The 13,465-nt window shown below is 31.4% G+C and overlaps 1 protein-coding gene and 1 long non-coding RNA gene across 3 annotated transcripts; one reads left to right on the plus strand and one right to left on the minus strand.

Annotated features, from left to right (window-relative positions):
* The first annotated feature begins 9,629 nt into the window (after positions 1 to 9,629).
* LOC115877800 (putative nuclease HARBI1) lies at positions 9,630 to 11,547 on the plus strand. Of its 2 annotated transcripts, none has more exons than XM_030894114.1 (4): positions 9,630 to 9,869; positions 9,935 to 10,541; positions 10,703 to 11,022; positions 11,255 to 11,547. In XM_030894114.1, the coding sequence occupies exons 2-4, from the start codon at positions 9,984 to 9,986 to the stop codon at positions 11,457 to 11,459; spliced, it is 1,083 nt and encodes a 360-aa protein (XP_030749974.1). In that variant the 5' UTR covers positions 9,630 to 9,869; positions 9,935 to 9,983; the 3' UTR covers positions 11,460 to 11,547. The 2 variants fall into 2 exon arrangements, with proteins under 2 accessions (XP_030749974.1, XP_030749973.1); XM_030894113.1 differs by having other exon boundaries at positions 9,631 to 9,856; positions 11,255 to 11,534.
* Positions 11,548 to 12,319: 772 nt separating this feature from the next.
* Positions 12,320 to 12,995, minus strand: LOC115877926. The gene is made up of 2 exons (XR_004049444.1): positions 12,698 to 12,995; positions 12,320 to 12,586 (listed from the first exon to the last, which is right to left on the minus strand). It is a non-coding gene; the product is annotated as an uncharacterized LOC115877926 (long non-coding RNA).
* Positions 12,996 to 13,465: the final 470 nt, after the last annotated feature.

Genomic DNA, 13,465 nt, shown 5'->3' on the forward strand with positions numbered 1-13,465 from the left:
GAAATACTACAAATACAAAAAATGTTCATTTTTTAATTCTCCATCTATTAAAGAAAATAAACAGGGTCTTAAAACCTTAAAAAAATGAAGAAAAATTATTTAAAATTTTAAAAAGTTTGGCGTAGAATTTTGAACATCCTGTATGATTTACGATTATCACATTTATAGCAAAGGAAGTACAGACCATCTAAAATAAATAGCTAACATAGTTTTGATTTCAGGACAGTTCTTGGTATTTTTAATATTTTTTTTAAGAAATGCTGAAAAATAAGTTTTTTTTTAATTTATTTATTAATATCTCTGAAACTATCGAAATATATTTATTCATATCTTAGGATTATGTAAAGTGATCTGAAAAGAAGCCAAAAATCTAATAATATACGGGGTGTTCCATTTAAAAAAAAATCATTCCGATCCACTCACACTTTTTTGAACCACCCTATAGAAATTAAAATATTTTCCTGAAATACATCTTAGTACATACTTTAGATTAGAACTTAAACAAAATTCCCAATTTTTTTATTCTAGGAGCTACAGATGCCCGACGCACTACTGCTGACCCTGTATAATAAGTAAACTATATTAATAATTTTTAAAGCCAAACAATTTACGACATTTTTGAAGTAGATATTCGAATTAAAAAGAAAACATTTCCTGTAAGATTTAAGTGACAATATAAGTTATTAACTTTAAAGCAAAATTAATGAGGAACATAAACGAAAACAAGCATTTTTATCAAAATTTCAGCATAAAATTAAAATCAATCAAGGCGAATAGCAATCAAAACCCGTTGGATAATAGCACTTAATTTACAGAATCCGACTAGTAGGCCATGGTTTTCTGAAATTTGCCTCTTAGATAACCACCGGCTAATAGTATAAATTGATTTTATAATTCGCGTTACCTTAATTTATTGTCAAATAACTCAGTGTAGTCTTTAAAGGTCTTCCGTTTGCAAAATATATTTAGCATTATTAGTTTTGGGTATATAGAAGAGCTTTCACTGTGACCTATCCGTGTAGAAATAATATGAAATAATTAAATTATTTATTTATTAGCGTTAAAAGCATTTATTTATTACTAAGAGTTCGAGTATATTACCTAAAATTTATTAGGTAATGTATAATTGCAACTCAAGTCAAGAAAAATTAAGAAAAAAATGCCAGTGGGTTGGTTCACGGTCAGCAGTACATAAGCCAGACACATATTGCCGAAAACTACAAAACAAACAAACAAACAACGCTTTATTGTCATCAACAAAGCACTCACAAAACAACAAAATCGCAAAAAAAATACAAACCACAAAAAATACACAATACAAATAATACAATTCAAAAAATGTAAGTCTTTAAAATTACAAAAAGAATATACATGGACAATTTTAGAACAGTACGCAGTAAATAGATATAATTTTAGAGTTATAAAATATTAAATACTTGACCTTTGACCAGTGTGTGAGATGATCAAAATATTAAAATTCAAAATTGTTCATAATTAAACATCAACAAAAAAGTCGTTTACCCCGCATATAGGGCTCTCTCCAGTAAGTATGATTTTAGAGCTTGGCGAAATGCGGGAAAGAATGAAAGCGACTTGATATTCAAAGGCAGATGATTGTAGGTACATTTTTTTTGGCATTGTACAGTATTGAACCTTTAACTAGTTCTGAGCTCGGGGTTGGCAGATAAAGATCGTGCTCTGCATTCCTAAGTGGATAATTATGAGATGGCCTTTCGGGAATAGCAGATATGTGCTTGCGGATTAAGCAAACGGATTCAAAAATGAATAAAGAAGGAAGAGTCAGTATTTTTAAATGTTTAAAGAAATGCTGGCAGTGAGTTCTACTGTTCAGTCCCAATAAATATCGAACTGCTCTCTTTTGAAGTCTGAAAACACGATCAAATTTTGTTGCGCAGCAAGTACCCCAGAATGGAAGGGCATAGCGAAGATGTGACTCAAAAAGGGCATAATAGGCTATTCTAGAGGTTGAGAAGTTAAGTTCCTTAGAAACTGATCTTAGCGCAAAACAGGCAGCGCTTAATTTCTTTGATAGAGCTTCGATGTGAAAGTCCCATTTTAACGAGTTGCCTACAACAAGTCCTAAGAATCTCTCAGAGTCCACGACGTCAATAGTGGTGTTATTAAGTACAAAAGGTTGTAGGTATAGTACTTTTATATGTATGAACTAGAAGCTAATCAAAAAGCTAAAATCAGAAACATAATCTTTTAAAATTAAAAAATATATATTTATAGTTATTTTTATACAAGACGATAATGCAACTTTATCGTCGTGTATAAAACAATGTTTTTCCATAGCGAGTAACGTTTTAAAAAATATTCAAAAATTATTTATTTCAAGGAATTTATTACGAGCAGGAAAAATATGGTGCTGGTTTGGCGTTGGTTTCTATCTAATTTGACAAATAAATAAAGCTGTCTCTTTAGTTGTCAGTTTTGAGTCAATATTTTTTAATTCTCTTTCGTGTCGATTGCTGATTGAATTGGAGCCAGAAATGGCTCAAAACGAAATAAGTAAATTAGCAACAGATATTCAGGCTGAGGCGACAAACGCCATATCCAAACTACTTCCATTTAAATCCCGAATAACTTATGAAAAGGAATACAAAAATTTTCAAAAATGGAAGCAATTAAAAAAACGTGCGAGAAAAAATAAAGTTTTTAACCTATCATCGCTGTTAAAGTATCATTTAATCTACCCTTGCGGTTGAAGTACTATTTTATCGACTATTTTTGATAGATATAAGGCAATTTTAACAGTTGCTATGAAAAAAAGCCTAAAAACGGAAAAATCCAAAAAAACGAATTGTTAATTTTTTTCTCCGGTTGTACAGGGTGGGTCAAATTCGACGCTTTTAAATGGAAACATCCTTTTCTATAGGAGATAGACGAAAACTAATATCGGTGTCTGGAGCTCAATTTTTGTCAAAAACATGATGGTGAAAACCGCATATCGATATCTGTTACCGTTTCGTTAAAAGGCTACAAGAGTCGGCCCACAATTTGTACCTTTGATAGCTCGTATTTATTAAACCCAATAAAATATGACGCTAAGAGCGTTTGAACGCTGACCAACACGGCCTTAAGCCCTATCTACACTTACAGTTTTACGTGTCAGTTTTGTATGAAATAAGTCTTTTATATTACATAGATAATTTAAATTTTTTTCTTTTTGTAAACAAATGGGCTTGCAATATTATTATTTTTACGACCTGTACATTTCGTACATATTATGTTGCTTTAAAAAATCTAAAATGTCAATATTCCATGGGTATAGTGATAAATGAGATCTAAATTATAAGAAAATGCATTTTCTACAAAAACTTGCAGAGATAGGTAAAAAATTATATAATAAAATTTGATAGACAATTAAATTGTGCATCTGATTCCCGTAAAATATACAGGGTGTTCCATTTAAATTAAAAAAGTTATTGCCGTTTAAACCTAGTAATAATAATTTAATATAAATTTCTGGACACTCTGTATAAGGTAATATAATTTTATTATTGCAATACAATATCAGATCAATAAATAATCTTCAGTAAATATTTAGTATTAAAAACCTCGATAGCCTTGGAGAAATAAAGCCTTAAAATTTTTACTACAAATTCATAAAATTGAAAATATTTCAAAAACGGTAAGGTTTAGGTATGATAAACCTTAATCAAATTTACCTTTATTTCAATCGTAGAATCTAAAAATAGAAAAATATACAGGGTGTTCCGTTTAAAAAAATACAACTATAATATTTTTTACTTATTTGGGACACTCTGTATCTCGTAAAAATATTTTTAAATTGTAGCTCTAATAGTCCTTCAACGAACCAAAAACTTACAATTTGTAAAAATCTAATCGTTTATTATGTATGTGGACAACCCTGTATAGCATGATTTGAAAAAAAAACGCTTCAAATTGGCCTCTATGTGTCATTTATTAAAAATATACATGCAAACTTGGTGTAACTTGACATATAAATGTAAAAACCTAGCAAAAATTGTCATTACAAAGGTCTCTATGACGTCTTTTTTCAAAATAATATGGAGTAATAATAGTTTTAGCCTTAGGTTTTAGCAGATAGAAATGTTAATATCATCAGATGCACATTCAATCATACCGAACAGTAGAAACATGAGAATGGCATACGAAAAGATAGCAAATAGCCAATAGAAAAATTAATTATAATTGTTTTTAAACACACAACACTAATAAGTACCCAAGAGACAAATAAAACACTTGGTTTGTTTCCATAAAAATATAAAAATGATTCAAATATATACTTAGGCATGGAAACAAATCAAGTGTTTATACTTGTTTTAAATGTTCTGTTCAATGTTCACTTCTAACCACTTTTAATGCATTCGACATGCATTATTAATCTTGTTATAGAAATAAAAAATACATTTGGGGGGGGGGGGTTATTAGACCTATTCTAAGGAAAAAAAACTTCATATAAATCTATGTCCTAAACAGTGAAATTTTATAAAAGAATTTTTTTGGAATAACTTACTTGAGTTACAAATCCAAAATAGTAGTTAAATGCGTAACACCCTGTATAATAAAGTCATAGTTATTATGATTTTTTTTAGAAAATTCTACCACCCTGTCTCTCAAAAGTTAAAATTTTTAGAATCACCCCTTAAATATTAGCATGCCATTATGAAACACCCTGTATGTTTAATATTACATCATGAAGCAACCCCTGCATTAATATAATAATCCATAATTCACTTGCACACCACATACGTCATGGCTTATGTAATTACTTATTAAAAATATATTTACTAAGACCGATAAAATACATACATCAATAATTAAATCCCCTTGTTCCTTTTCTAAAATAATTAGACATTATCAACTTAAAAAATGTAGGCAACTGAAATACGTGTAATATAAAACCAAAAAGTTACTTACAATTTCCAGAATATGCTTGAAACATCAGCAAAATCGACAAATTTCTTGAAAACACAACACAGGAAAGTCAGAAATTTAATAAAACCATGCTATATTTGCGAAATAAACTTTTTACCTAGTACCAGAAAAAAAAATCAATAAAAACTAAACAAACTTTTTGACAGGCGCTATTTCAGACGTTTTTTCGTGGCCCACTACTACTAAAAAAACTCTGCGCTGCGCTCAAAATTATTATAGGCAAAATAATATAGGGCTAACTTCATTGCATGGTATTTTATTTTATTTTTCTACTCACTAAATTTGGAACATTTAGATATTATGAAACTAATGGACTTTTTTAACCTATGAATTATAAATATAAAACTGATTTCAGACATTTAAATATGGATGACTAAGAAAAAGAAATGATATATGAATATAAAACTGATATTACTTACTTGGTTTTGGCTTTACGATCCAATATCTGCATTCTGCATCGGTAGAAAAGTACAACCAGAACATCGTACTTCTTTGAAATCCACACATCAAACTCGAAATCACAACAAAACGCACTGAAAATGCTCTATATTAGTCTTTAAACAACTTAATCAATATTTTAATTACTTAAAAGATACTAAATCGATAGTTTTTTATCTGGGACAAACTTTTTATTCTTCTCGAAACGAATTTGTTGACAGCGGTCATCACATGTTTCCACAGCACACTGCAACAGAATCACACTTCGCCGCAGGAGGAAGGAAAATCTGAAATTTACATAGCGGACTGTTTCCATGGCATTCTGTTTCATTTTTTACACTTGCTGTCACTATTTACGTAATTCTATTTTTGATAACACAGTCAGAAAGAATAATAGACTGGAATATAGGTATAAATGTTGAAATAAATCGTATTATATAAGATATTTTGTTCATTTTTTTTTAATATAAAGATAGATTTTACATTTTTTATTAAAATATTAATAATAATCAATAAAAAAGTATTGTGTGGATTGGCATTTCAATCTAGAGTAATATACCGAGTGTCTCGATACACCAAGCTTATAAGTAAGTATTTTTCAGGGTTGCCAAACATTCTTAAAAATATTTAAATAAGTTTTTGTACTATCAGGTCCAAAATGTTGTGCATTTAAATGATAATTTATGAAATATTTGATATATTTATGGATCAAATTATACAGGGTGAGGCTTCAGATATGTTTTTTGTTAAAAAAACATAATATCGTAATAATACGGCAATATAGTTAGTAGATTAAATTTAGAGGAAAGAAAACCTAGAAAATATACAGGGGTTCTCAAAATTTGAGCAAAAAATATGTTTTTTTTTTTAATTTTCCAAAAAATCTCGGCTATTTTGGACTTTTTTGAAAACGGCAAAGGGGAAAATATTTATTTTGTCGAAGTCTATCAGCACTGAAATGAAAATGTCAGTAATTATTTGACTCTCACCCTGTATTTAAAAAGTTCAAGTTTATTTTGAGTACCTAATGTTGTTTTAATAAAAACAAAAGTCACTTTCAATTTAACTACATGTCGTAGCAGGTCGTACACCTATTTAAATACCGTATGATCGAAAAAAAACGGCGTCTAGTTGGCTTAGAAATGACGATTGATGTCGTTCGTCGTTCCATATAATATAAATAAATAAAACAACTCTTACTTCACTTCACTTTAGTATTAGGGTTCTTTAGTACTAGATTCTATATAAAATGACAGCTTTCTCCATTTCCAAGGCATCTCTGACGCCGTTTTTTTTTTCGATCGTATGGTATTTCTATATTTTTTATGTCTAAACCTGAAAATTACAAGCTTATAAGAGTATTGAAAATTTAAATACCCGGTATAACGAACGAATTTCTATTTATTTTGAATAATTTTTGCTTAAATTGGAATAACAAAGATCAACGCTATCTCGAAACATTTTTACCAATAAAACATAAACTTTAACCAGTTACTTCGAACAGTTGTTTTGTTTCTACTTCGGCTTTGTTATTACAATCATAATGTAGGACAAATTGATTTTAATTAGAAATTTCAAACAACAATATCACTTGTTTGTTTATGTTTTGAAATTAGCTAAGGTCAAATCTGATTAAACTATATTACAGCTTTGAATTAATGTTTTAGATGATGTATTGTTGGAAATTTTACTTTTTTTCACTCTCGAGCGCTTTTGGACCTGACCTTTTTGCCATAAATATATATTTTTACGAGTATAATATGTGTGTATGTGGGGTAAAGCCAGAACGTAAATATTTTATGTTTCGTTGTGATATTGGATTTGCGTTATCGCATTCCAATGCTGTAATTAAAATGTTTATACAAATTTTCGACGAATACTGTTAAAAGTAGGTAGCCGACATATGTATACTATACAGGGAAAAAATAAATACGTGTACTATGAAACTCCATCATCAATGGCGAAATAATTGTCCAATTTAAATGGGTCTTTGCAGCGTCCTAACTCGGATCCTACGTGATCTAGGAGGCCGAACCTGAACTGCTTCTTTCGAAAATCGACAACTATAGCTTACTTCGGTTTTTTTTATTACCGATTACTGTGATACTCATGCGCAGATGGACATATAAAGAAATTATTAAATTTGCGCATGCGCTGCCTAGTTCTAGGACGGTTTAGAATCGGTAATAATAAGAACCCGAACAACGCTTATGAAACTATGATCCCTTCCCCAACACAAACGGTACATTGTGAGACAGGAAATTGTAGAGAGAAACAATCCCTATAACATAGGGTACAACATTTTAATGAACATTGCTTTGCACAAAATCAATAAAATGAAAAATATACGAAATAATATACATGTACTGATTTCTTTCGAAATCGACAACTATGAAACTATGATCCCTTCCCCGACACAAACGGTACATTGTGAGACAGGAAATTGTAGAGAGAAACAAGCCCTATAACATAGGATACAACATTTTAATGAGCAGTGCTTTGCATACAATCTATAAAATGAAAAATATACGAAATAATATACATGTACTGATTTCTTTCGAAAATCGACAACTATGAAACTATGATCCCTCCCCCAACACAAACGGTACATTGTGAGACAGGAAATTGTAGAGAGAAACAATTCCTATAACATAAGGTACAACATTTTAATGAACATTGCTTTGCACAAAATCAATAAAATGAAACATATACGAAATAATATACATGTACTGACTTCTTTCGAAAATCGACAACTATGAAACTATGATCCCTTCCCCAACACAAACGGTACATTGTGAGACAGGAAATTGTAGAGAGAAACAAGCCCTATAACATAGGATACAACATTTTAATGAGCAGTGCTTTGCATACAATCTATAAAATGAAAAATATACGAAATAATATACATGTACTGATTTCTTTCGAAAATCGACAACTATGAAACTATGATCCCTCCCCCAACACAAACGGTACATTGTGAGACAGGAAATTGTCGAGAGAAACCATTCCTATAACATAGGGTACAACATTTTAATGAACATTGCTTTGCACAAAATCAATAAAATGAAACATATACGAAATAATATACATGTACTGATTTCTTTCGAAAATCGACAACTATGAAACTATGATCCCTTCCCCAACACAAACGGTACATTGTGAGACAGGAAATTGTAGAGAGAAACAAGCCCTATAACATAGGATACAACATTTTAATGAGCAGTGCTTTGCATACAATCTATAAAATGAAAAATATACGAAATAATATACATGTACTGATTTCTTTCGAAAATCGACAACTATGAAACTATGATCCCTCCCCCAACACAAACGGTACATTGTGAGACAGGAAATTGTAGAGAGAAACAATTCCTATAACATAGGGTACAACATTTTAATGAACATTGCTTTGCACAAAATCAATAAAATGAAACATATACGAAATAATATACATGTACTGATTTCTTTCGAAAATCGACAACTATGAAACTATGATCCCTCCCCCAACACAAACGGTACATTGTGAGACAGGAAATTGTAGAGAGAAACAATTCCTATAACATAGGGTACAACATTTTAATGAACATTGCTTTGCACAAAATCAATAAAATGAAACATATACGAAATAATATACATGTACTGATTTCTTTCGAAAATCGACAACTATGAAACTATGATCGCTTCCCCAACACAAACGGTACATTGTGAGACAGGAAATTGTAGAGAGAAACAAGCCCTATAACATAGGATACAACATTTTAATGAGCAGTGCTTTGCATACAATCTATAAAATGAAAAATATACGAAATAATATACATGTACTGATTTCTTTCGAAAATCGACAACTATGAAACTATGATCCCTCCCCCAACACAAACGGTACATTGTGAGACAGGAAATTGTAGAGAGAAACAATTCCTATAACATAGGGTACAACATTTTAATGAACATTGCTTTGCACAAAATCAATAAAATGAAACATATACGAAATAATATACATGTACTGATTTCTTTCGAAAATCGACAACTATGAAACTATGATCCCTTCCCTGACACAAACGGTACATTGTGAGAGAGGAAATTGTAGAGAGAAACAAGCCCTATAACATAGGATACAACATTTTAATGAACAGTGCTTTGCATAAAATCAATAAAATGAAAAATATACGAAATAATATACATATACTGGGGTGGAACCACAACCGATCGTCTTAATCTCGATCGATATAGAAAAGTCGACGGCTTCTATATCGATTCGATAAGATTTTGCTACCACAAGTAATCGTTTCGGAAAAACCGATATGTCTTCGGGTGTTTTCGCTTTGTCGATAAAAAGTTATTATTCATCCTGAAAATATACGAGTAGAAAACAGAAAAGGGAGAAGATTTGAGGTTTTAACCTCAAAAACGTTCAGTTATGGGTTCAGTTAAAATCAAAATTAGGTAAAATCGAAAACGAATTAAGAATTAAGTAAGTACCGGTGGTAAGTACATTAGTTATTGAATAATTAAAGAGTAATTTAGAGAATTTTACATTACGTATTTTCAGGTCCTCGTAGGTTTCATTTAGATAAACCTATTTACGTTGTGTCGCTCTTATGTTGCCAATAAATATTTTAATCGCCCGCCAAAGGCGTTTAAGACGACTGAGAAGATTTAATTTGGAAAGGGCGCAAATGCGAGATACATTCAATCCCTTTGACCTGGATGATTTGGAATTCCGAAGAAGATTTAGATTAACAAAACCTAAAGCCGAAATGGTTATAAACCAATTAATACCTTATATACGAAACATTGCACGGAGAAGTGCACTGTCTCCTAGGACTAGAATATTTACAGCCCTACAATTTTTTGCCACTGGAAGTTACCAGAGGCTTGTAGGTCAAAGTAGTGAGTTATCAATGAGCCAACAATCAGTTTCGAACTGCATTAGGGAAGTGGCGACATTAATTACAAACCATTTAGCACCTAACTTCATCAAGTTTCCTGCCACACCTGAACAAAAACAGGAAATTAAAAATGAGTTCTTTAGAAGATTTAATTTTCCAGGGATAATTGGAGCAATCGATTGCACCCATGTGCGAATATTGTGTCCAACACTTGAAGAACATAATTACCTGAATAGGAAAGGCTACCATTCTTTAAATGTACAAATTGTAAGTATAGATAAAATACCTAGTTTCTTGTATAAATATTCCCACAGAATAGTAGTGTGAAAAGTGCTCATTTAAGACGTGTTTGGGTTTGGTTTGGTTTTTTTTTTTGATCAACTAATTAAATTTAAACAAGAAATGTTTATATTTCCTATTGATTTCAGATATGCGATGCCATGTTAAAGATTTTGGCCATTAATCCAAGACATGGGGGTGCCACACATGATTCTCATATATGGAGAATGTCCAATATAAAGACAGAGCTTGAACGCCAGTACCATGCCGGTGAGAGAGCTACATGGCTTATAGGAGATTCCGGCTATCCCTTACAGCCGTGGCTAATGACACCTATATTGGATGCAGCTCCAAATACACCTGCAGGTAGATACACTGCTGCTCATTGTGCAGCAAGAAACTGTGTTGAAAGATGTAATGGTGTACTTAAAACTAGATATAGATGCATCCTTGGAGAAAGGCTATTAAGGTATGCACAATTGCTGTATTATTTTGAAGTGCCATTTAGGGCCACTTGCATAAATGTGGATTGCCTCTGCTTCAAAAGTTAACCTGTGATAAAGGGTTAACTCTCGAGTTAAGTTTGTACAATTGGCCCTTTTAAGTAAATAACACTGCTACTAAGACTTGAGTAGTTTTTTACACTGAAATTTAAATAAACTGCTTGATTACTACAACAAAATTTTTAATTTCAATTTTAGATATGATCCTGAAATGGCAGCATATATCATACTAGCATGTGCTGTACTACATAACATTAGTTTAGAGGATATTGATGGCTTGGCCTTGGAACTATTTGAAGATGATCCTGTTCCTGTCGACGCACCTAATGTGCCAATGAGGTTTTTGCCTAATGAAGGGCAGAGGCAAAGACAACGTCTAATTAACCAATATTTTAATAATTAGATTAGTATTAAGATATTTATATTTTTTTTTCAAAATTGTGTATTTTGTTAACTTAAGTTAGGTGTTAAATAAATATTTTGTTATATTATTTGTTAATTCGTGACCTCACCCTCTCCAAATTTTTTCTTAAAAATACCTATGTCTTAATATTTTTAATTTCAGTTTTATATAATGTATATGGTAGTACCATAGGTACCTAGTACTTAAAGAAAATGGAACTCTTGTTTATAAATCGATTTATTTTATTATCAAAAATAGTATTTTAAATACAACAAAAAACTAGTTAGGTTGGGTACGTTAGGTACCTATTTAACTTTAAAATAATAACAATCAAACAAAAAATAACTATTTGCAACATAACTCTTTGATTTATAAGTAGTATAATATTATGATAGTAATGCATAAAGTAGGCATTTAAAAACTACTATCATATTTGATGGCTATTTTTTCTAGAGACTGTGAAATATTTTTTAGTTCAATATTTAAATTTTGTATTCCCATAGAAATTTCTCGTAATACTTCCATAGTTTCATTTTGAAATTTATGAAGTTCCTCGTCGGCATTTCTTTTAGAGGCATATGCATTTTTTTGTTTTTTATTACTCACAGGAGTCTGCTCGTTTTCCACATGTACAACAATGATTTCTTGCTCTGTATTAATGTCTTCTGCTTCATCTAACTGCATGGCATCACCATTGTCAGCTTTAGAATGCGTATTGAGACTATTAAGATCAACTCTATCTTGCTTTAAGCCAATTTCTGGGACACATTCATTACCCAGAGCTGCAGTCCATCCCACAATACTCATTAACCTTTCTTCTTGTTCGTTTAACTTAATCTTGATTGCGGGTCCTCCTCCAGTTTTTTTTCGTGTTCTTTTATTTCCGCAACTTTTGTTTTAACTTTATATTTCCAGTCTTGAAGTGCCAGCTTCCACTTATCTGGAGATTTTTCTCCTAATCCTAAGGCATTCAGTCGAGTAGCTGCATCCTTCCACAATTCCAAAGATTTTTGTTTAGCATTTTGGCATACAAATTTCCCTGTTACCATTTCAGGGTGTTCTGCTAATATATCTAGAAGTAAATCCCAGTGTCTTGAGGTTACTCTCATTCGTTTTGTTTCCATCGTCTAAAAAGATTAAGTCAGTATAAGTACCCAATTAAATAACAAACCAAAATATGAGTAATGAAAAATAATTATTATAAGCAGAGGCAAGTATTTATTTTTTTTTATACTTACCATTTTTTAAGAAAACCTAGAATTATTAGAAAAGAATATAATGTTAAATACAAATATTTTGTGATGCCAACACGATGCCAAAGAGAGTATTTAAGGTTAGGATTATTTCCTTTGACAACTTTTTACAATTTTTTTCACGCTAGCGGGGTCCTTTTCCTGATCGATAAGCTTTAATCGACTAAATCGCTACAATTTTGTCCAAACGATTTTTCATGGTTGCGATTTTGTCGATTAACCTTGAACATAGACAAGACGGGGGAGACGTAAAGGGAAATTATCGATAACTTGTCGATAACGATTGTTTGTAGTTCATGCACTGGCCAGAGATCCGGCAGGCCTAATTCCCATATGCGCTTGATCGTCATGACGCGAAAATTGTGTCCGATCGACAGTTTGGGGAGTGGGGTGACGTCTGAAAGCGACCACAGCACACTCTGCGGTGCGGGCAGGTACTAAAAATAAAGACCTGTCAAATCGCAGGAGTGCCCGCCCCATGTTGATCGTCTCGTAGTTGTCTCTGGCCTTTCCTCTGGCGACCGCCTTTCGTAATCCCAAGAATGAGCGAAAAAAACGCGCAAAATTTAGGTTTAACATTGGCATTGGCAACGTTGCTTTAAATGTCAGAAACACATCACATAACCAAACATTTTCAGATTGTTTACAAATTTATTTTAGCAAATTTTCCTCTATTATGCATAGAATTGGTTAAAAAACTAACAGAAAATAGCAAAAACCTCATTGTTTATTGAATACCTAACAAGATATGTG

Source organism: Sitophilus oryzae, unplaced genomic scaffold (assembly GCF_002938485.1).
Source record: "Sitophilus oryzae breed Bouriz unplaced genomic scaffold, Soryzae_2.0 scaffold_1499_pilon_pilon, whole genome shotgun sequence".
Classification (NCBI taxonomy): domain Eukaryota; kingdom Metazoa; phylum Arthropoda; class Insecta; order Coleoptera; family Curculionidae; genus Sitophilus; species Sitophilus oryzae.